The 24989-nt window shown below is 42.0% G+C and overlaps 1 protein-coding gene across 1 annotated transcript in view; it reads left to right on the top strand.

Moving 5' to 3' along the window:
* Positions 1 to 24989, top strand: part of LOC126413103 (lactase/phlorizin hydrolase-like) — a 233745-nt gene that overhangs the window by 21487 nt on the left and 187269 nt on the right. Inside the window, exons 6-8 of the mRNA XM_050082997.1 lie at positions 415 to 509; positions 665 to 812; positions 20416 to 20531. Of these exons, the coding sequence (XP_049938954.1) occupies positions 415 to 509; positions 665 to 812; positions 20416 to 20531 (359 nt within the window). The remainder of the gene's footprint in view (positions 1 to 414; positions 510 to 664; positions 813 to 20415; positions 20532 to 24989) is intronic.

The following is a 24989-nucleotide window of genomic DNA, read 5'->3' as shown; positions in this document are numbered from 1 at the left end:
CGATGGATGTCCGTATGCCACGGCAAACTGGCTGACACTGACGGCGGCGGTGCACAAATGCTGCGCAGCTAGAGCCATTCGACGGCCAACACCGCGGTTCCTGGTGTGTCCACTGTGCCGTGCGTGTGATCATTGCTTGTACAGCCCTCTCGCAGTGTCCAGAGCAAGTATGGTGGGTCTGACACACCGGTGTCAATGTGTTCTTTTTTCCATTTCCAGGAGTGTATATATATATATATTGTAATCATGCCAAGAAACACACACGGTGTCTTATTCGAGAACTCTGAATACATAAAAGTTATATTTGATAGACTAGCTGTACTATTTTGTGCATCATGTCAATGACTATACATTATGGTCTATAGTAATATAATCTGATAGCTATATAAGTCATTGTCTCGATATGTTTAACAGGTAACGTGGGAATTACGCTTAATATGGATGGGCTTGAGCCAATGACAAACTCGACAGAGGATGTAGAAGCTAGTGAAAGAGCACGACAGTTTCAGGTGGGTACTGCAACTCTGCCGTCAAGCATTTGCAACTTTTCAGTGTGTTGCTAGCCGCTTAGAGGTTGCAAAAGATACTAATCACTTCACATACATGGCCTATAAATAAAATAATGATGTCTGTTAGGAAAGTTAATGTGTAATTTGTTCTGCAGCTGGGTCTCTACGGACACCCTATCTACACTCAGAGTGGTGATTATCCGGCAGCGGTGCGACAGCAAGTGGATGGCAACAGTGAGGCTGAAGGACGACCCCGGTCAAGGCTGCCAACCTTCACACAGGAAGAGGTGGAGTACATTAGGGGTGAGTATCGAAATACATAGCACTTGATGAGAATCGAGATCGATAAATGTTATCCCGCACTGTCCAGAAATGATTCTCCAATAAATTGTTCTCACATGTTCTTCATCTTAGATCATTAGTACCAGCGACATTTTCTGAGTGAATAATGTCACATCCGAAAATGTACGGTAACAGCTACTGCTTTCCGAAACTCTGGAACTTCTCAGAACTCATAGGCATCTTTGATACCAATATACTGAGTAGAACCACGTCCGAAGAGAATAACAATAGATTATTCGTTAAAACTTCGAACAATAATCAATTAAAGGAATTTGTTTCACAGTTTGAAACTGTATGATGAGAAAGTATTCTTAATAAATTTGAAGTGTCAAGTTAAAGGTAAAGAGAAGGACTTTTAAAATGTCTCCAAACAGCTTTCGGGAAAGTAGCCGTTCGACACCATCAATAAGTGCCGATATTTTGACAGGTGAAGACCTCGTGATCCTCAGGGCACAAATACTAATAGAGGGAGCTGAGCAGGGAAGTTAAAGACATCGGTATGCGGGGCGTATGCAGTAATACAACAAACAGGAACTACAGTGAAGCTATCGATATTGAATATTTCTTAACTGCGGGAGAGCAAGTAGCGGGATTCCCAGCAAAATGATAACGGAATCGCCCATGTCTATTAAATTCTATCTCTATCGACTCTGTGCCTCTCGTTTTGTGCTGTGAGACGTGTCACTGTTTATTGTCCAGTTGGAATAACGTTTCTGTCTACAGTTTTGTTGCGTAAAACATTTTATTTTTATTTTTTATTAGTGAATAGTTGGTTAGTATTTAGTATAGTCTTCTAAAGAATCACGTACACATCGTTGCCTTTGTGCAGTGGCGCCGCCTGATGACCAAGACTGAAATCACCCTACATGGGCGCTAAAGCGAACCGGCTCAGCCGTCCTGAGTTGTCGTTGACGCATCTTCTTTATTGATCGACTTGTATCTGCTCCTTATTGGTGCTATGGATTTTTTATTTTGCACGTTTTATATATATTTGACAGACGAGTTGTGTGATAACCGTCTTTCTTGTTTGCGTCTTTGCCCTGTCCTGCTGGCCTGCTTGGTTCTTGGTGCTCATACAATAGTATGACACAGTATTCTTATCTTCCCTACTGAATGATGTGGTTGAATGTGCGTGATAACATTTCGTGTGATTGCGATCCTGATTTTTATTTGTTGATGGAACACTAGCGCACGCAACAGATGACAAGATACACACACAGGACCAACACACTCAGTAACTGCTAGCTTTTTTCAGGCCTGCGACCATATCCCTAATGAGTTATCAAAAGAATGGAAGCTAGTTGATTTGTTATTACTTACTAAGATAATAAGGGGGTTCTTACTCTTACAATTATGGATCTGAGCTTTTGAGACGACAGGTAATTGTGTGACTGAAATTTTACTACAAATTTTGATCTTATTATTGAACATAATCTGGTATCACTGGTCCATACTATTATCGATACTGACAAGTATCGAAGCAGCTAATAGCTCTCGTATTATCAGCCGATCAGGTTTCACAGTATAGGGAGGCTGAAGGGAATTCATTATGACAGACCAGGGCACAGCCCTTCCATTCATCGCCACGCTGAAGTACACCGGGATGCACAACGCGAAATGACGCTGCTACACAAATTAATGCACAAGCGCGACGGCACAGAGCTGTGAAGCTAACCATAGAGTTGCTTGAGCACGTAATTTTCAAGTACGCTCGTGAGACGAGCGAAAGAGGTGAAGTTTGGTTCGCGAACTGTATCTAGTACGATATACAGCATTTCACATGTTACCACCTTCCAGACGTAGCGTCAACGCACTGCGTCCTGTCCTCAGCACATCCCAGCTACTTTCTACCCGACACGCTACCGTCCGACCATACTGATCGTTGTTCGAACTGCCACGTTCCTATCGGGTGATCGCCAGCCTCTGCCCTCTGCACTCCTCAGAATCGATCTTTCCGAAGTGCCTCAAGCAATCCCTGTGTTTAACTTCCTTAGTTCCTCTTTTGAGAAGCGTTCTGCATCTGCTGACAATCCTTTTAAACATCCCTTCACCTTTCTAAGCCCAACACATTCACACAGCATGCCCTCATACGTACTGGAAAGATACAGGAAGACGAGGAAATGTGACACATTGAAAAGCACTTGAAATAAAAATATTTAGTTACCTCCTAAATGCCGGCCACGGTGGTCTCGCGGTTCTAGGCGCGCAGTCCGGAACCGCGCGACTGCTACGGTCGCAGGTTCGAATCCTGCCTCGGGCATGGATGTGTGTGATGTCCTTAGGTTAGTTAGGTTTAAGTAGTTCTAAGTTCTAGGGGACTGATGACCACAGCTGTTAAGTCCCATAGTGCTCACAGCCATTTGAACCACTTTTTACCTCCTAAATGTCCTTTAGCTGTGTTATTCATGAAGAGTACTCACACTATCGCTTCACAGTGTGGAGACGCATTATTATGATTGGAACAGGTTAACAGTATGTCGATGAAATTGGTGTGTTATATTTTTGGGAAGTGTGTAATTTTTATTATTCAGATAATACTACTTCTTGTATATAATTGTTGTACGATCACGCAGATTACTATATGAACGATATTCTATCCTTACAATATAGATCTGATGACGGCAGCTAGTTACTATCAAAACTAGTCATGAAATAAACTTTTTGATATCAAGCGATCTTGGTTTCTAATAGTATAAAAGACTGACTTCTTCAATAAATATCAGTGAGTAATAGCGAACACTGTTCAAGAATCACAAGTGGAGGAGGTAGACTTGGAAAAGGCCGGGAGTTATGGCAATATTTAAATTAGATTACGTCGTAGTCAGACAGTGATTATTGAAACAGATACTGGACAGTAAGATGTCACAGAGCAGATAATGACTCAGATCTCAATTTAGTAATGATGATGGGTAGACTGAAGTTTAAGAGATTAGTCAGGAAGAATTTACCTGTAAACAACAGAGATATAGAAGTAGTAAGGAACAGAGAGATACGCTTGAGTTTCTCTAAGGCTTTATATACTGGGATAAGGAAAAGCACAGTAGGCAGTTCAGTTGAAGAGGAATGGATATCCCTGAAAAAGGTAATCATAAGAGTTGGAAGGAAGAACACAGGTATAAGGAAGGCAACAGCGAAGAAGCATGTAAACCAAAAGAAATACTTCAGCTGATCGACGAAAGAAAGAAGTACGGAAATCTATAGGGAAATCCAGGAATAAGGAAATGTAAGTCACTTATTAACGAACTAATTAGGAAGTGCAGAAGCGTTAAGGTAGAATGGCTGCCTGAAAAATGTGAAGAGAAAGAAGTGATGGTCGGAAAGACTGACTGGCATATAGAAAAGTCAGAACAACATTTGCTGAAATTAAAAGCAAAGATGGCAACATTAAGAGCGCCAAGGGAATTCCGCTTAAATGCAAAATGGAGGGGGAGGGGGGGGGGAGGAAGCGGATAGTTGGAAGGACTAGATTGAAGCCCTCTATCAGGGGTAGGACTTATCTTATATGGTAATAGACGAAGAAGCAGTAGTCGATAGGGATGAGATCGAAGATCCAGTACTATAATCAGAGTGTAAAAGAATTTTGGATGACTTAAGATTAAATAAGGAAAACGGGATACATAACAGTCCATCTCAATTTCTAAAATCATTTGGGCAAGTGGCAACAAAACGACTATTCACGTTGACGTGTAGACTGTACGAGACCACAAGACCTTCGGAAAAGCATCATCCACACAATTCCGTAGACAGCAAGAACCGACAAATGCGAGAATTATGGCACAGTCAGCTAAACAGCTCATGTATTTAATTTACTGCCATGAATAATATACAGCAAAATCCGAAAGGAAAAAGAACCTCAAAGGCAGTTCTGACGTTGCAGCTGTAATGGAAGACAGACTGAAGGAAAATCAAGACCTTTCATAGGATTTGTCCTTCTAGGAAAATCGTTCTACAGTGTAAAATGCTTCAAGATGTTCGAAATTCTGGAAAAAATGCAGATAAGCTATAGGGAAACCAGATAATGTAAAATATGTACAAGAACCAAGAAGGAGCAATAACACTGAAAAACCAACAAAGAAGTGCTCGGATTAAAAACGGCGCAAGGCAGGGATGTTGTCTTAATTTTCACGAGTGTGTTAAAATTTAAAGGATTTCAGTAATACGATTCGCTGATGAATCATGAGTGAAAGTGAAAAAAATGCCATGATCTATTCAATGGAACGAACCGTCTAATAAGTACAGAGTATTGAGAGTAAATCGAAGAAAGGCGAAGATAATAAGAGGAAGCAGAAATGAGAACAGTGAGAAACGTAAGATTAGAGTTGGGTAAAGGAGTTCTTGTGATAGGCAGCAAAATAACCCATGATGGACGGAGCAAGGAGGACATAAAACGTTGACTAGCACTGGAAAAAAAGGTATTCCTGGTGATGAGAATTCTATTAGTATCACACATAGGCCTTAATTTGAGGGTTTCTGAGAATTTACGTTTCGAGTACAGCATTTTATGGTAGTTACACATGGATTGCGGGAAAACCGGAGCAGGAGAGAGTCGAAGTATCTAAGATGCGCTGTTGTAAACGAATGTTGAAAATTCGGTAACTGATAAGGCAAGGCTTGAGGACGTTCTTCGCAGAGTCGGCGAGGAAAGGAAATTATGGAAAACACTTACAGAAACAGGGGGCGGGATGACAGATACTTAAAAAAATTAAATAAAAACAATTAACTTCAAAAAATTAAATTTTTTCTTAAGAAACTAGATATCTTGGGAAATGATTAACATCTCATTTCTATAAATAATTTAATAATAATTATGATACATTCTGTTCAGACATCAGGGTAAACTGTCGTGGTACTGGTGGGTGATGTAGAGGGTAAAAGGCGTAAAGGAAGACAGAGATTAGAATATAAACAGCAAAGGCGTAAATTGCAAGTGATACCCTGAAACGAAGAAGTGAAGAAGTTGGCACACAAGAGGAATCTTGGCGGGTGGCATCAAACCAGCCAGAAGACCGATGACACAAAAAAAAGGATCTTGATAATTCCGTCTCAACGGTTTCCTTAATAATTCTATGCCAGTAGCTGGAACTGCATTTTACAATCTCTGTACTGTTGTATTCCATAGGAATACCAGTGTCAAGGAAATAATCATCAACAGGACATATTTTTCGGCTGTTGTTAGCGCATGTGACACACATGCTAAGCACCCCAGTCCTCCGCTATCCTGATGGTCCGACCAATATATGACGTACCACAACTGCAAGTAGCTACGTAAGACAAAATTGCCATAGGTTTTGCTGCCACCTCGTTCATTTCGTCACCCATTCGACTGACTGTTGGCTGTGAAAGCAGTCTACGACCGTTCTGGCGAAAGGTGACTTCTAGATGAGATAATTCAACAGACAAACTTTCAGCGTCTGAGACAATGTCGGCCTTGTTGCTTTAGTGGTCTTCAGTCTCGAGACTGGTTTGATGCAGCTCTCCAAGCTAATCTATCCCGGGCAAGTTTCTTCATCTCTAAGTAAGTACTGCTCAGTGTATTCATCTCTTGGTCTCCCTGTACGATTTTTACCCTCCACGCTGCCCTGCAATACTAACTTGGTGATCACTTGATGCCTCAGAACATGTCCTAACAACCAATCCCTTCTTCTAGTCAAGTTGTGCCACAAATTCCTCATCTCCCCATTTCTATTCAGTACCTTCTCATTACTTATGTGATCTACCCATCTAATATTCAGCATTCTTCTGTAGCACCACATTTCTAATGCTTCCATTCTCTTCTTGCCTAAACTATTTATCGTCCATGTTTCACTTCCATACATGGCTGCACTCCATACAAATACTTTAAGAAAAGACTTCCAGACACTTAAATCTATACTCGTTGTTAATAAATTTCTCTTCTTCAGAATGTCGGCCTTATGACCCAAGAGACAAAGTTTCACATCACGATGATCTGGGTGGGGACAAATATCATGCTGAAGTACAAAATTTCCACATTCTCTTATTGCATCTGTGCCTTGAAAAGGACAGTGTGTGCATGAGACGAAATGTCGGCGTTTTTCGATTATGACGCCGGTGAGCGTTCCAGTAAGTTGTCCGAATATTTCTCACGCCGGAAGAATCCTCTACAAGGAGGAAATGTATTGTCGCTTGAGGAAGAATTGGCTGTACTAGACTGATATTGCAAGGTGTTCATCAGTTATGTTACCTTATCGCGACCTCAATGTTGTTCCAAAGTTGTGCATAACACTAATCATCCCGGCGCTAATAGCATCAAGCAACGCGTTCGGTCAGGTCTTGTTCGTAATAGGATCCATTATGCTGGCCGAGAGTCTCTCTCTCTCTGTCTCACCGGAGTAGTTGCTTTAAAAAAAAGGAACTACTTCGGTGAGAAAACTGCGGCATTTTCCATGGATTATTTGGACTTTGTTTCTTGGTCCTAGTGTGACTGGGAATTCCGTTCTGTAAGTGCCTGGCATTGGTCTACGTTTGAACGTTTCCATGTCTCGGAGTTTAATACATCTTGACGTACTGTAATCAGCCTCACAGAGAACACTTTGGACGAGTCATCTTTATCCGTACCAGGGAGAGGTGTAAAAATTTGCAACGGTCGCTAATCGTTTACCAGACGCTTTTTAAACGATCTCCTCAGGCTCCAATGGAGGGTAAAAGAGAAGTATGTCATTTGTTGATAAGAGCACGTTCGTCCATGAGTATTACAGCAACACCTGAGAGGGCTTCCTTTTCTTCACTGACGGTGGTCCTGATATTATCTTGCCCTCGAACGAGAGCTATTCTACAGTGGCACTGAACAAGAAGGGTTACAGTCAGGTGACGCAGTCTTTACTCTCTAATCCAGTGAATCGCCGGCTTGTGCAGACCCAACAAAATAGGAGGAAGACTAACAGCCTCCTGAAGAAAAGATCCTTGTCGCGAGACACTATCCGAAGTCTTCACTGTTATTGTGCTTTTCCCCGCCAGACCATGCACCCGCGTGGAGATCAAGGAGCAACTGGTTATTTTTAGCTCTATTCTCAGTTACACTGGTTCTGCAATATACCGTGTTGCAAAACACCTTGTTAATCTGTTGAGTTCTCCTAGTAGCGCAGTGTGTGCATCACGTCAAGAACTCGGAGGATTTCTTCGGTCGATTAGACGAATTGCTTATGAATGAAGCTGATATTTTCATATGTTTCGATGTGGATCTCTTTTCACTCCGGTTCCTCTGTTTGATTCGTTACAGCTAACTGAGGTAAAATGCTGTGTGGCTAGGGCCTCCCGTTGGGTAGACAGTTCACCTGGTGCAAGTCTTTCGATTTGACACCACTTCAGCGACTTGCGTGTCGATGGGGATGAAATGATGATGATAAGGACAACACAATACCCAGTCCCTGAGCGGAGGAAATCTCCGACCCAGCCGGGAATCGAGGCCGGGCCGTTAGGTATGACATTCCGTCACACTGGCCACTCAGCTGCCAGGGGCTGACAGCTAACTGAGGTTACGTTTCGTGTTGAATTAACGATCCTACATCGACACGTGTTGGCTTCCACTTACCTTTAGGGGTTTGGTGCCTCAGTTTACAAAAACGCATCCCTTACAGCATCGCTTTGTTGTGAGTCTGTCTGTCGTCTTGTCTGTCCGACTCTAAAATCCCTTTTTTCTCAGGAACGAGCAGCCGCATCAAGTTCACATTTATGTCCCACATTAAGATCGATGGCCCCTTGGCGGAGGAAAAAATTTAAGAATTTAAGTCAATCAAAACATACGGCCATTTATGTCACAAAATTTGATACTCGATAACTCACCCATCAAACTCTATAGGGTACTTCCCGTTGACCTATAATTATGAAATTTTGGGAGAAGCAATGCTCCACAGTACAAAAAATGAAAAATCACATAATTGTTAATTTATAAGTATATAACAGAAAAAATATTTTTGTCGGTTTTTTAATCCGTCTGTGTTTTTTTGTCGGTCTGTTGGGACCCTTCTTTATCTGGAACAATTTTGTGTGTCAAGCTCAGGTTTACGTCAGTTACTAAGGTTAATGGTCCCTTGGCGATTTAAAAATTGTATGCTTCTAAGTCAGTGCAATCAAAATAATTTTTTAATACTCGAAAACTTACTCATCAAAATCTGTTGCGTATTTCTCGTTGACCTAGAATCATAAAATTACACATGAATCTGGGATCCACATTACAAGTATAGGAAAAAATCCGAAATTGTTAATTTCTAATCACATAACACGAAAAAAAATTTTGTCATGGTTTATGTCTGTTTGTTTTTTCGCCAGTTAAGACCATTTTACTCTGGAACAGATTGGCGTATCAAGTTCATATTTATGTCTCATGTTAAGGTCTTGGCCTCTTCGCGCTGTGATAATTGTAAACTTCTAAATCAGTTCAGTCAAATGATACAGCCCTTTATGCCATGTATTTTGATAGTCGAAAACTCATTCATCAAAGCCCGTATGGTACTTTCCGTTGATCTAGAATTAAGAAATTTGGCAAGAAGCAAGATTTCGCAGTACAAGTCAAGAAAAGCTCCAAAATTGTTAATTTTTAATTATATCACACGAAAAAAAAAATTTTTGTTGTCATTTGTTATTCGACTTCAGACCGGAAATTGCAATATTCTCAGAAGTCTATGTATCCGTGGGACCGCTATCTTGCCAGTATCATATCATGAATATTCTGAATTTTCTGAATGGATAAACTGCCTCTACAAATAATTAAGTTTGTACGGAACTCTCAGTGCACTTGCCCAATTTTTGTTCATTGACCAGTGCTATGAACAGACAATTAGAGATGCAATGGGGAGCACTTTGTCTCCTATTATTACCAATCTAAGAAAATCGAGGAACGTGCTCTTAAGCCGGTAGCACTAACACATGTGTGTTTTCTAAAATACGAGGGCAATATTTTAGTTGTTTGGTATCATGGAACCGCGATTTTACACTACCTTTGGGAGCATCTGAATTTAATCCACACGAAATTCACTTCGCGATGGAGATGGATGTCTTGGTAATGAGAAATGCTGACGTTATCTTGGGTCGTGCTGTACACAGGAAGACAACTCACATTTTTTTTATCTTCAGGCTGGGTGTTGTCACCAGCTGCTTCAGCGTAAGAGGGTACTTGGTACCTTGATCCACACGGCCATCTTCATCTCAGTTTCTAAAAGCCATATGAGATACACTATCTCTAAGTCACCTTTCACCATAATGGTTATAGTGACAGATCAGGAGCACTTTGTACTATCGGCCAATCGTGAAGTGGCAGAACGAAAACAATAACGAGGAGACAACAGATCGGAGGCATTTTTGGTTCTGTTGTGTGCTGTCCTTAGGTTAGTTAGGTTTAAGTAGTTCTAAGTTCTAGGGGACTGATTACCATAGATGTTAAGTCCCATAGTGCTCAGAGCCATTTTTGAACCATTTTTGCTTCACGCACAGACTTTCCTACAGGACTGGCCATATTCTGCTGGCACATGATGTTAATTGTGCTTTGACCACCATCTAAGTTTAGGGACCTTTTATGATCTCGTGATCTTACTTTGCATAAGGCGGGCATCTACCACATCCGTTGCAGTTTATGTCGTACACTGGTCAGACCTTCAGGACAATGTAAGAATTGTGAATTGAACATAAGCGCCACACACACTTATAATACTCGATTACGTCTTCTGTTGCAGAAGCAACAGGGGGACGGATATGAATGCTACTTGCTCACCCGTTGGGGACTAATAGCGACTGTTGATAACATCCGACGTGTGTCATCTTCAATTGTGTGGTGGCGTTAGTGTCCCCACATACCGAGGTTTCAAAATTCCTTTTCCAACTCTCTCTTATTCCATCTGTGCCTTGAAAATGACAGGGAAGAAATTCAACTTCCACTTTAAAAAATATGAGCATTATGTTCTTGCAGTCTATCAACTTCCAGGATGATATAAAACTTTTTGGAGTCTGTCACCATGATGGTAATAATGGCCTCATATTTCCAACATTATCGTTCTTCTTGGGATATTAGGTATGTATCCCATACATATTTTTTTCTAATTTCAGTCATTGTGCAAAATAACTTTAGTAGCAGTTAGCCTCATTGAGGAAGGTAAACTCTACACCTACATTTACGTACACACGCCGCAAGCTACGGTACGTTGCGTGGCGGTAGGTTCCCTGTTCCACTGCTAATCATTTCCTTTCCTGTGCCACTCGCAAATAGAAGGAAGGAAAAACGACTCTCTGTGTGCCTCTGTATGAGCCCTAATTTCTGGTAGCTTATCTTCGGGGTCCTTACGCGAAATGTATTTAGCTGGAATAGTTCTGTAGCCAGCTTGGAACGCCGGTTGTCTAAATTTTTTCAACACGTCTCCTCGAAAAGAACTCGTCGTCCCTCCAGAGATTTCCATGTGTTGTTCGAACCTACCAGTAACAAATCTAGCAGCCCACCCCCGAGCTGCTTCGATGTCTTTGGTTAGTCCGACCAGGTACGGGTCTAAAACATTCGAACAATAATCAAGAATAGATCGGACTAGCGTCCTGTATGCGGTGTCCTGTATGCGGTCTCCTTTATAATGAACCACAGTTTCCCAAAAGTATTCTAATAAACCAAACCCGACCATTCGCATTTGTGTTCCATTCCATATCGCTTTGCAGCGATACGCCCCGATAATTTAACGAAATGACTTGTGCCCGAAAATTACGATTTAATTTTTCCTACTCATCCTCATCAACTCAGATTTTTCCACATTTTAGAGCTAGCTGCCATTCATCACATGAACTGCAAATTTTGTCTAAGCCATCTTACACAATCCTACAGTCACTGAACTTCCAATCCTTCCCGAACACCATAGAATCATCAGCAGATAACCGAAGATTGTTGCCCACCGTGTCTGCCAGAACTTTTACGTATACAGAAAATAATATGGAAATTCCGTGCGCCTAGGGCCTCCCGTCGGGTACACGGATCGCCTGGTGCAAGTCTTTCGAGTTGACGCCACTTCGGCGACTTATGTGTCGAAGTGGATGAGATGATGATGATGATGATGATGACAACACAACACCCAGTCCCTGCGCAGAGAAAATCTCCGACCCAGCCGGGAATCGAACCCGGGCCCGCTGGTACGATATGCCGTCGCGCTGACCACTCTTCAACCGGGGGCGGACGTAGAAAATAATAGAGAATCTATCACAGTTCCGTGGGGCAATCCTGCCGATAACCAGAAATTCTGGATGTATAATATGCTTGTGTACGGAGGGTGAGTTTCTACAGGAGCTGGATTTTCAAGACCGCCGGTACGTCATAAAATATGTCGCCCCGAGACGGGGACTGTATGTCAGTATAAGGATAGGTTCTATGAAGAAAATTTAACTGAGGAACTGATCATAGATGAATTTTTCGATTATTAGGATTGCAAATCAAATATTTTAGAAATAAGAGGCAATTGGTGACGCTCTGCCATTATTTGACTAACATACAGAGACGAAAATTTTGTATACAGGACAATTTTGCTAAATAGGTATAAGCTGTTGGGAACAGTCCATAAACGTTAAGAAGTATAATAGATCACATGAATGTATGGCCGCGAGTGCATTCGAATGGAGGTACGTGCACTTGAAGATGAAGTTTTTTCACAGTGTAAGTTTCCATGACTGAAAACACACATGAGAACGCACCAACTTCGTCTCAACTAGTGTGGTATTTCATCCTCCTGACAAAGATGAGTTGGTCGCAGCACAGTTTTAGATGTTTCAAAGGCATTTGATGCTGTTGACCATATGATTCTACTATAGAAGTTAGAAGGAATTAAGGGGCGTTGATAGGATGGCGTGGGTATGTGGATCCGTGCCGGAGGTGGGTGAATATGTAAACGATGAAGACAGGCAACTTTATGTTGAAACCTTTTATTAACAAATAAACGTAGATATTTCATTCTGGCTTTATCTCTGGCATGCGCGATCGCGAATGAGTGTACTGCTTCACATTAAGTTTCTCAAGATTGGTGGCAGATAGAGATCTCCACCCAAGACTAAAGAAAAATTCAATCTGTTAGCTAAATTTCATATGCAGCACCATTTTACGTAATACGCACTAAATGCAAAATCATAGCGAGTCCTATTCTTCTTTCCAAACCTTTACGAATTTTGCGCAGTGTCATACATAAGTGTAAATATTACAATAATTATGACTATTAACAAAATGATGGGCGCATCGTCATGAAGCTGACATACAAAGTATAAAGCAATACAAAAATAATTTATTTTACCGAATAGTTTCTGTAAAATCGTATGAGAAAGACTACGGGGTATGCTTCTGGAACCCGGGCCTGCTGGTACGATATACCGTCGCGCTGACCACTCAGCAACTGGGGGCGGATATAGAAAATAATAAAGATTCTATCACGGATCCGTGTGGCACTCCTGACGGTAACCAGGAAGTATGGATGTATAATATGCTTATGTACGGAGAGTGAATTTCTACAGGAGCTGGAATTTGAAGACCGCCGGTACGTGATAAAATATGTCGTCCTGAGAAGGAGGGATATATGTCAGTATAAGGATAGGCTCTCTGAAGAAAATGTAACTGTGTAACTGATCATAGATAATTTTTTCGATTATTAGGGTTGCAAATCAAATAGTTTAGAAATAAGAGGCAATCGGTGACTCTCTGCCATTATTTGACTAATATATAGAGAGAAAAGTTTTGTATACAGGACAATTTTGCTAAATGGGTGTAAACTGTTGGGAGCGGTCCATAAACGATAAAAGTATAAAAGGTCACATGAATGTATGACCGCGAGTGCATTAGAATGGAGGTACGTACACTTGAAGATGGAGTTTTTTGACAGTGTAGATTTCCATGATTGATAACACACATGAGAAGGCGCCAGGCATGTGGGAATACTTCGTCTCAACTAGTGTTTTCGCCCCAAGTTCAGTAGAGCAGTGATGTTCTCCATGATGGCGACGCGCTAACAGATGAGCACTAAGGGGCATCTGTTGCTAATTCACTCTGGCGTGAACGTGTATCGTATAGTGCTGCGTTGCGAGACGACGGGCAGTCATAACAAGCGTGGCGTTAAGCAGACGGCTTTGCGGAAATTATCCTCGTCGACTGCCACTATCCTTATCACTTACAGCGCGTGTAGGCCTTTTTACCCAGAGGCTTGCCTTTATGGTGATGTTTTGTCGCTGGTTCGTCGCACAGACCAGAACGGTGCGGGGATTTCTGTCATTCATCCTGTTCACAGATGAGGATACCTTTACGAGGGGCGGGGCTTAGATGAGATACTATTGCATATGCTGAAGTAATATATACACAAACATCCTTAACAGTCGTAATAAATGAATTAGTCATATCAGCAAAATTTCCAGAATATTTAAAATAGGCAAGGCTTTTACCTCTGCTACAGACTGATAACGCAGAAGACGTAGGTACTGCTCAAAAATGATAACCTCAGTTACGAAAAACAGAGCAATGAATTACTTGAACAAATACAAGCTCTTAAATGTAATGGTTTCGAAAATCGTAGAAGTACTCAATCAGCAGTTATAGCATTCACAAAAGTGGTATTTCATCCTGCTGACAAAGATGAGTTCGTCGCAGGCACAGTTTTAGATGTTTCAGAGGCATTTGATACTGTTGACCATAGGATTCTACTATAGAAGTTAGAAGGAATTAAGGGGCGTTGATAGGATGGTGTGGGTATGTGGATCCGTGCCGGAGGTGGGTGGATATGTAAACGATGAAGACAGGCAACTTCGTGTTGAAACCTTTTATCAACAATTGTAAACAAATTTAGAGCAGTGTGTTCGCAACAGGCAGACAGCAGGTCGTGGGCAGTGACCCTCGGACCCAAGCGCGCTCCGCGGAAGCGCCGACACAGGCGTTTTTCGAGGCGGGAAGCGAACGGCTTTATGCTCCCACTGCTCTGTGGCTGTCGGTGCTGGCTACATTGGGACGGCAGACCAGCGACGGGTACTGAAAGATAGGAAGGCTTGGACAAGCAGGACTGCTCCGGGTGTTGAACATAGGTCTCACACTTCGGGAAGCGGCTCTGCCAAATTGGCTGGACCTCACTGATCGTCTCAAGCCACTTGGCCGTGGCAAAGCGGCTTGCTGCCGGGATTCCAGGCAGTCACGAAGTTCACGTTCTGGAAACAGCCGTGGTGTCTGCGTCATTAGTACAACGCTGGCCGGCACATACACGACGTCATATTACTATATAATTCTCCGATGTGCTTTCCTGGGGGATTTCAATACCTCTGCGTCGTTTCAAAAGCCCTCGCGCTTAAGACCATGCTGTCGTGTGCCCACAAGAATTTTTCATTGCCATCGTCATCATCGACAGGCCACTGATGTGTCGTCATTTAGAAAGAGGTCGAATTGACACTGAGCCAACAGTGAAGGGTTGTTGTTTCGACAGGAGTCCGGTTGCTGCTGCTGGTTATGCCTTTTGAATGTGACGGAGTAACATATCGTTATATTTCCTGCCCGTTGGACTGTAGTGTAAGCATCTAGCTACAACAGAGGCACTGGTGTATCAATCACTGTTACAACATTTTTACATTCACCTGCATAAATTCCCAGTAAACAGTTCTTGTCTAACATTTCCTCTTCATGTCTTCCTACCATTCTTATATTATATTATGGCCACTGTTTCACTCTTACAATGCTCAAGCACGGAGTTCCTTCTTTTCGCACAACTCTACGTCACTGACTGAGACTGAATGACTTCTTCGTTGTTGCCGACACAAGTACTGCGGACTTGTTGGTTGAAGGAACGTAAATGTGGGATACGGGCAACTCTTCGTTTGAGGTGGTAGCGCATCATTACTTCAACATGACACAGGCAGCAGACGTGGATGTTCCTATAGTGGCGATCTCCAGTCCAATATTTTTTAACATGGTCGAGCAGGTGTTGCGGCGTCACATGACCATTTAGTACAGCTATCATCTGATCCAGTGAAGCAAGAAATGTGGAGTACAGGGTGGAAGTTAGTTTTTGTTTCGTTATGATCTCGAAGGGTGGGCCTGGCAGGTAGATAAAGAGTAGTTGATGTTTAGGGCTATGGTTCCAGTGACAGTGACAGCTAACGGGAAAGAAGATCCTGAAGTGTCACATGTACCAGTTTGTCAGCAGCCCTTTTCCCTGCAGCTCTGTTCGCTATATGCCGTATAAATAACTTTTCTTACGGCTAGTGCAAATAACAACAGGTTTTGGTGCTGACAACAGAAAGTGTGCTGCTATCTTTTTGAAGAGTTCGGCCTTACTTACTTCAGAGTGCTTCTGAAATATACCACTAAGTTGTTCACCGTAATATCTAGGGGGATCCGCTTTTCTTTACCGATAAACTAAGCCTTTCTGAATGTCGATGAAGGAATGATCATCCCGCAAATTATCATTGCACATTACATATGATCAAGTACCTTCTGCGGAATTCAAGCGAGCTACAATTTTAACAACTGTTTGCTACTCCAGTTCTCTAAGCTTGCGGCTGTATGCAAAACATCACAGAAGGCTAAGACGTATTTCCCTGGTTTAAAAGTAAATGGGGCAACCAATTACTCGTACTATCCTCAAGACGGGGGCAGACGCGGTAGAAGTAGACCCTTATTCTCTTTCACCCTTTAAACCACGTATTTCCTACAGTTACTTGAATTCCTCCATCCTCAATGTACACTCCTGGATATGGAAAAAAGAACACATTGACACCGGTGTGTCTGACCCACCATACTTGCTCCGGACACTGCGAGAGGGCTGTACAAGCAATGATCACACGCACGGCACAGCGGACACACCAGGAACCGCGGTGTTGGCCGTCGAATGGCGCTAGCTGCGCAGCATTTGTGCACCGCCGCCGTCAGTGTCAGCCAGTTTGCCGTGGCATACGGAGCTCCATCGCAGTCTTTAACACTGGTAGCATGCCGCGACAGCGTGGACGTGAACCGTATGTGCAGTTGACGGACTTTGAGCGAGGGCGTATAGTGGGCATGCGGGAGGCCGGGTGGACGTACCGCCGAATTGCTCAACACGTGGGGCGTGAGGTCTCCACAGTACATCGATGTTGTCGCCAGTGGTCGGCGGAAGGTGCACGTGCCCTTTGACCTGGGACCGGACCGCAGCGACGCACGGATGCACGCCAAGACCGTTGGATCCTACGCAGTGCCGTAGGGGACCGCACCGCCACTTCCCAGCAAATTAGGGACACTGTTGCTCCTGGGGTATCGGCGAGGACCATTCGCAACCGTCTCCATGAAGCTGGGCTACGGTCCCGCACACCGTTAGGCCGTCTTCCGCTCACGTCCCAACATCGTGCAGCCCGCCTCCAGTGGTGTCGCGACAGGCGTGAATGGAGGGACGAATGGAGACGTGTCGTCTTCAGCGATGAGAGTCGCTTCTGCCTTGGTGCCAATGATGGTCGTATGCGTGTTTGGCGCCGTGCAGGTGAGCGCCACAATCAGGACTGCATACGACCGAGGAACACAGTGCCAACACCCGGCATCATGGTGTGGGGAGCCATCTCCTACACTGGCCGTACACCACTGGTGATCGTCGAGGGGACACTGAATAGTGCACGGTACATTCAAACCGTCATCGAACCCATCGTTCTACCATTCCTAGACCGGCAAGGGAACTTGCTGTTCCAACAGGACAATGCACGTCCGCATGTATCCCGTGCCACCCAACGTGCTCTAGAAGGTGTAAGTCAACTACCCTGGCCAGCAAGATCTCCGGATCTGTCCCCCATTGAGCATGTTTGGGACTGGATGAAGCGTCGTCTCACGCGGTCTGCACGTCCAGCACGAACGCTGGTCCAACTGAGGCGCCAGGTGGAAATGGCATGGCAAGCCGTTCCACAGGACTACATCCAGCATCTCTACGATCGTCTCCATGGGAGAATAGCAGCCTGCATTGCTGCGAAAGGTGGATATACACTGTACTAGTGCCGACATTGTGCATGCTCTGTTGCCTGTGTCTATGTGCCTGTGGTTCTGTCAGTGTGATCATGTGATGTATCTGACCCCAGGAATGTGTCAATAAAGTTTCCCCTTCCTGGGACAATGAATTCACGGTGTTCTTATTTCAATTTCTTGGAGTGTATTTTTTTCTGAGAAGAAAGTTACTCCAAAAGCTATGCAATGTAAAATGCTAACACTTTCTTCTCTTTCTGTGCTCAACATCTCACTTGTTATAGAGGGATGCTGACTCAATTTTGGACGCTAGGAAATGGGAAGTTGTTGTGTGGAAAATATGTAACAAAACATCGATGCTATGGTAATGACATCAGTTGGTAGTGTGTGTAGTTCTACATTATAAAGCCATGTGTGAGAAGAGTGGGTGGGAATGAAAAATGAATGAATAGTGTAGTACAAGCATTTTACATTATTAAATAACTCCATTGTAAAACAGCATTGTACACAAGGGATACACAGACTGAGGTAGCGGTGTTGTAAACAGACTGTGCTTGTATTCGGGAGGTTGGAGGCTCCGACATGCATCCGGCCATTCTGGTTCAGGTTTTCTGTGATTTGCCAAAATTACTTCAGACAAACGCCAGGGCGGCATCTCCTATAAGGGAACGATCGACTACCTTGTCACACCAGTCTGTAAGTATGCATAACGTTATTTTTTGTTGTTCTTAAATTGCAGTAACAAGACATTTACAATATGCTAGGAAACGAGATCTATGGATGAATAAAACTACTATTACTACAAGACATTATCACACCTCTGTGAAGGCAGGAATAAAAAACTGTTTTGAGAGGACGGTAAGTTTCGGTACGTCATGTGTCAGTTACAAGAGAGTGTGGGTGGCGACAATGACGTTGCCTTGTATTTTCTCTGACCACCAGTTGTCAAGGAAAAATTCAACAAATGTTTACAAAGAAAAAAATTAAAAAGTGCATGTTTGCAGAAGTGGTAACAGTTGGAAACGAACTGATTTTATATTATCGTGACAATCAAGCAAATTACATAGAGAAGATTTCTCAAAATCTTGACTAAGATTGCTTTGGAGTCGGTTGCCCTACACATCTATTCGCCCAAATCAACACAACAACTTTCCACCTTTCATCATTAAGAACATAAACAAACTCAGAAAACAATGCTTTACATCCACACGGTAACAATTATTGAACTACATGTAAAATAACGTAAATTATTTACAAACTACGGCGTAGACATACTTTATTCAACGTGTAAACGTCACTACAGGTATTCGGATGTAAGTTACGAAATGTTCTATATGCCTGCCGTCATTGGCGATGATGTGGTGCACACGAATAGCGAAATTCAGCATGACCCGCTAAAGCGTGAGAATGTCGATGCTGTCGATGACCTCCTGAATTGCTGGTTTCAGCTCAGAGATGATATTGGGGTTATTGCTGTACACCTCGGTTTTGACATAGACTCACTAAAAGGAGTCCCATTTTTTGAAATCTGAAGAATATCGTGGCCAATAAAGGCCAATGTCTCTGGTTACCCCAGAGCCAGAATGCGGTCCCCAAAGTGCTATATCAGGACTTCAAACACTCTCCTGCATCAATGGGGTCTAGCTCCATCTTGCACGAACCACATCTTGCGACAGTGTGGCTTTGGATAAGGGGTATGAAAACGTCTTCCAAAACCTTCACGTACCGTTCGGTAGTCACCGTGCCATCAAGGAATATCGCACCGATTATTCCGCGACTGGACATTACTCACCACACAGTCACCCGTTGATGGTGAAGAGACTTCTCGATCACGAAATCCGGATTCTCAGTCCCCAAAATGGGCCACTTTTGCTTATTGATGAACGCATGTAAATGAAAGTGGGCTTGTTCGATAAACCAGACCATGCATGCATATTAATTCCAATCATGCCCTCCCTCGGTGCAGTTTGAATGTCCTAACGCAAACCGTTCAGAAATTATGGCGATTGTATTTCATATAGTTCAACAGTTGTCATCCTGTAAGTAGAAGGTCTTTCTCCGACGTTAAACATTGTTACAGCAGCGTTGTAGACACACACGCTCCTTTAAACATGACTTCTATTTGGAAGTAAGAACAATGGCCGTCCAGAAATTGAAGTGATGCGATTAAAAAAAAAATAATAATAATAAAAAATTTTAAAAACCTGATAATACAAACTATTAGAAATCTGATCTGCACTTCACATTCCTTAATCTTGGTATAGCACGTAACTATCAACCATTGCAATAGTTGTGTTCTGTAGCACTCTGTGCATGTCCTTTACCCGTACAAAGCGTTAAGAGAAAGAGTAATTTCATCCACTTCCATTTGGTGTTAATTTAGCGCGTAGTGAACTACAAGATACGATCTCCGCTTCGACCTCAAGCACCTACTATAATCTTTAACACGTCATTGGTTCCTTCGTAATGTACCTGTCTTTATAATACACGTAAATTATTATTCATATTCGGTTTCCACAGCGCCGTTGCTGAGGCATGGAAGAATGCGTAACATGAGGGAAAGTCAGACAAAACTGCAGAACTTTGTTGTTAATGTTAGAGCTGTCGTCTCAGTTTATCAGGAAACTGAAATAGACAAATTATACCTTGTTACAGGTTCAGCGGATTTCTTTTCAATAAACCACTACAACACGACTTTCGTGACGCCAGGACTCACGGGCGATTCACCTTCCAAACTGCGTGACATGGCTGTAAATAGATCAGAGGGTCAGGTAAGTTTAGTGGAAAAACGTTTGAGGCAGGCAAGTGTTCATAAATTGGTGAGGAGTGACATGTTCACCTCGGAGGTAAAATAGATCGAATGTTTGATAATCAGATATTTCACTGGAAAATTGTCATAGCTGAAATCATCGAGCTTGAACTCGTGCTGTCCTATAACTCTTCACTTTTAATAACACAATATGTTGCCGAAAACAAGGTCTTCCAATAGGAAATGGGTTAGCTGGAACGTAGCCTGATATATTTATTAATGACGTGAAAAAATTTTTTTAAAATAAATTCTAAAACCGTAAACATCACGTAATTTACTATAAAAGTTATGTAGGTGTTATGTTGGTTATGTCAAAAGGTAGCCCAAACTATATCGATGCCTTTGCACGACAGCTGTGTCGTATAAACACCAAAAATTTATCGTACCACTGAAACAAAGGAAAATAACTCTATTAACTATTTGGACCTGACGATCTCTTAAACTAACAATACACGTAAGTCAGAACTTATAGGGAGACGTAAGTGCACTTGTAATATTATTAATGCCAAGTCCTATCGCTGACTGCGTCATATAGGAGAACTTTTTGCCTCTATGATACACCAAAAGATATAGCCGTGGAAAACGAGTACACATTCATCTTTGTCTTGAGACCGTACAATAAGATAAAGAATAGGAGCATAACCATTTAAGAGCACAAGAAGCATTAAAAGCAACAAAAATTTGCCCCGATGAGATACCATGGAAAAAAGCGTTTCAACAGCTGGAGAAACAGCTTCAAAACAGAACCATCAGATGCGCCTTTCAAATAAATAATACTCTAACAATTCTGCTTAGGTACAAGATGGGTAACAAATCTAATTTTGTATTAGAAAGACAGTTAGGTTTTTCAATATCAGAGTTAGGGGAAATGGACATCCGCAGAACAGAACTGCATCTGGACATAGATATCAATATGAGTGTTTTACACACTCCGGCAAAGGGGGGGCCTATGGAACACTCTGGAAGAACTAAAGGTCTACAGCTACTAAAGGCGACACCGTACTAAAATTCTAAATTAACAAATCGAATAGTCACCGGACGCTGTTTGTCACTTCAGGACAGGCTACTGCAGTTCTTGCAACTCCTAATGTTCTGAAACTTAGCCCACTCAAATAGTAAATATATCTTTATAAAGATGGAGTGAAAGGTTCTTTTAATTCGTTCATGTAGTTGGGAAAAAGAAAAAACCAAGATCTGCCAACAAGTCTTATGTTGCCTAAACTTTCTGAATGCAAGAAACATTAATAATGTCGGACTTCTTCCAACTTTTTTCTCAGAATCTCAGTGTCTCGTGCTCCGAGAGCTTTGAGAGCTATGTCCTTTTGAAAAAAGAGCTATGTACTTTTGAAAAAAGAGCGCAAGATTCTACAGAGATTCCATTACTAGAACGTTTATCTGCACCCAACACCAACGGCGCTACAGTTCTTCAAATTTTGTGAAAAATGGCGAAATACGTAGTTTCTGAGTACTCCTATTTCCGTTTCTGTTTATAAAGTAGAAATGTATTACATACTACGTTTCAGATTGGAAATGAACATTTCAGTTTCTGATTACAATTACTTCGTCTGCAACGGGGTGAATCCTAGGAACGGTGAGACAGCTTCTTCCAGTTTGTAACATCGCCAACCATTTCCTCAATAATTTCCATAAAATATACTTCACTTTCGTCATTTAAAATACTCTGGTACGTTTTCGCGGTAAACTAGACTGTAGTTGTTGCCAATGGACGCAAATTTCAAATCTGCTTTTCTGCAGGACCACGCTCCGCCTCATCTCAACTTACATGAGCACGCAACAACGTGAAGAACTCACTCAGGTGCTGAATCTTGCCGCGTTATGACGCTCGGACCATCAAGAGGCTTCCAGTTTCCTATCCAATTTTTGAATTTCTGGTAATTCCGTAAAGAATTATATTTCTCAACATCTTCTGTGGGTGCGAAGATTCAGTTCGCTCTTTGTGACAAACTTAGCCAATAGCTGTTACTGCAAGACGTCAAGTATGTGGGAATTGCTGACAGCTCCACTTTACAATGGGATAAAAAATTGTCCTCCAGCTGTTATTAATTCTTCGCTCGTAGAGTCTGCTTTCTTCAACGTGCCATGTGCTGAGTTTAGGTGTTATTTTCCTCCATAATATTCCAAAACTTCACTTTTTCTTAAACGAAAGCAGAGGATGTTCTATACATCCACTAACAGCGTGATTGGACAAAATCTATCTTCCGAATTGGTCTACAAGTAGGTAATTATTGCCTCCATCCCTTCATCTATTTCTGTTGCAGGTAGGTACCCAAGTTGAGTGACCTTAATACGGTAGTTTGTAGGGTTTGGAGAGGGCGCTAGACCTTGGGGTATGGAGTATTTTTAATATTTTGGAAGACGAATGGCGACTTTTAAGTAGCCATAAAAATTCTAGTTCCGATCCACTAACCAGATTAATTGTGACTTTTAAATCATTTTCGTGACAGAAAAGTACTTGACTACACATATTTTTCTTTCCCTGAAAGCTAGGGACGCCTCTACCCCCAACCCGCACCGCAACCCCCCCCCCCCCCCCCACGCCTCCGCTGACACCGCCGCCCCCTAACCCCATGAGTATGGGTGTCCTTCCCTTCTTTCTCTCAAGTAGTTGAACTACGTTGAAATACACTTCTGCAGCAAAATATGTGATACTACCCACCCGCAGCTACCAAGTCACTCACGTTTTGAATTTAATCCACCTCTTGTTGCCAAGTTCATCACCAAGTCGTTTAGCTTATTTTGGTATTGTAGATTGAAGCTGCAATGTCATTCCTTTCTTAACAAAATTTCACTTGGCATGCGGCAATTTAAATTACTTTGTTAAAAAGTCATCAGGCTTTTCTTTTGCAAATAAGATGCACTGGTCTTTGAACTTCCGTTTTCCCTGCCACCGACGTGACACGCCTGTTGGTTCCTTAGGATGCCGAATGCTAGTTGCTATAATTCCCCCATGAACGTACTTTTTATAGCATAATTCATGCTTTGTCACTTTACTAATCCTTTTCAATAGCATGTGTATGCAAATTCCTTGCTGCGTTTAACACTATTATCCATTAGTGTTCTCAGTCCTTTCTTTATCATAACAGATTCATCACTCATCATATTTTTTTAACTAATAAACGTGAATTCTCGGTATACGGACTCACTTTCAGCATCACAGTGTCACTAAAATATACCGAATGTAATCAGTTACATTAATCCACGTACCTTATTATTTTGTGCCAATAGCTCTGAGTGTGATGTAAAAATTACAGAAAATTGCGCTAGGCGCGCCAAGGAATAGTGCAATGTTGTCCGCTAAATAAAAGTTCCTACACACTTTGTGTTATTACTGATCATTAACGTCATTGTTTGGTAGATCATTTATGACACCCGTAAGCACTCTTATATGCAAACAAGAAAAAAAAGGAATTCACGCAATCCCTACCTGACTGTATTACTGTGTAGGCACTGACAGTAATCTGCGCGATGCTATATATACTGTCCGTGCACGAAAGTCCAGTTGTAGTGTACAACACAACGTACAATATACTTCACTATATAAACAGAAGGTGAAATAAAAGTGCTATCAACTTGGTATTTTTACGATTCTGCACAAAATTTTAAAAATTATAGTTTTGTGACGAACTGTAAAGCCATTGGTATTGGATGTAGAGAAACAGTTGTAGCAATCAAATTTGTTTAGAATTTTGTGCACTTTCAAAAAGGAATTAGACGCTGAAGCCCTAGGTGCTCATGGGCCAGAGTTTTCTCGAAACAACTATAAAAAAGTTAGACATTTTCAAAATTTTTGGACAATAGGAACTTCAACCAACATGAATTTTAATTGTAAAAATTTCCATGGGGTCTTGCCACTGTAGGTGTTGATTTTAGCCGTTGACTATGCCTATTTTGGGAAACTGTTTTATATTTGTTCTGAAGAAGGTGTTGATACCCACGCTGAAACCTAGGTAAACACCAGGTAGTTTGTGCAATCGAGGCGGATTCTTCATAATTATTTCGATACTTACGATTGCTTGCGCGCTGCAATGCTGAAAGTTCTTAACATAAATTTTGTTGACAAAACTTGATTTCCAATACTTGCCTGTTTAGTCTCATCAATTATTGACCTAGCTTTGAAGCCTGCAAGTCTGATCTCATATCTTTATTTAGGTTTTTAACTATCTTTGGAGTTCTGAATTCCAATTAGATATGAAACCGTCCACAAATTCCAATAAAATATAAGAAGTAAAAATTAAGATTCCTGTAAGGAAAGTATTGACTGGTACACGGTTGGGCTCGGTGTAATGTTCGCTCATTGCAGAGTTCGACCACTTTGATGCAAGGTTTGTAAAATTAATTAATAGCATTTCGCAAGCTTGCTCGCAGGCTTATCAGACTCCCAATTTCTCCACAACAAAAT

The sequence above is a fragment of the Schistocerca serialis genome, chromosome 7 (assembly GCF_023864345.2).
Source record: "Schistocerca serialis cubense isolate TAMUIC-IGC-003099 chromosome 7, iqSchSeri2.2, whole genome shotgun sequence".
Taxonomy (NCBI): Eukaryota; Metazoa; Arthropoda; class Insecta; order Orthoptera; family Acrididae; genus Schistocerca; species Schistocerca serialis.
Note: the sequence above shows the minus strand (reverse complement) of the source record. Positions and strands in the feature narration are given on the sequence as shown.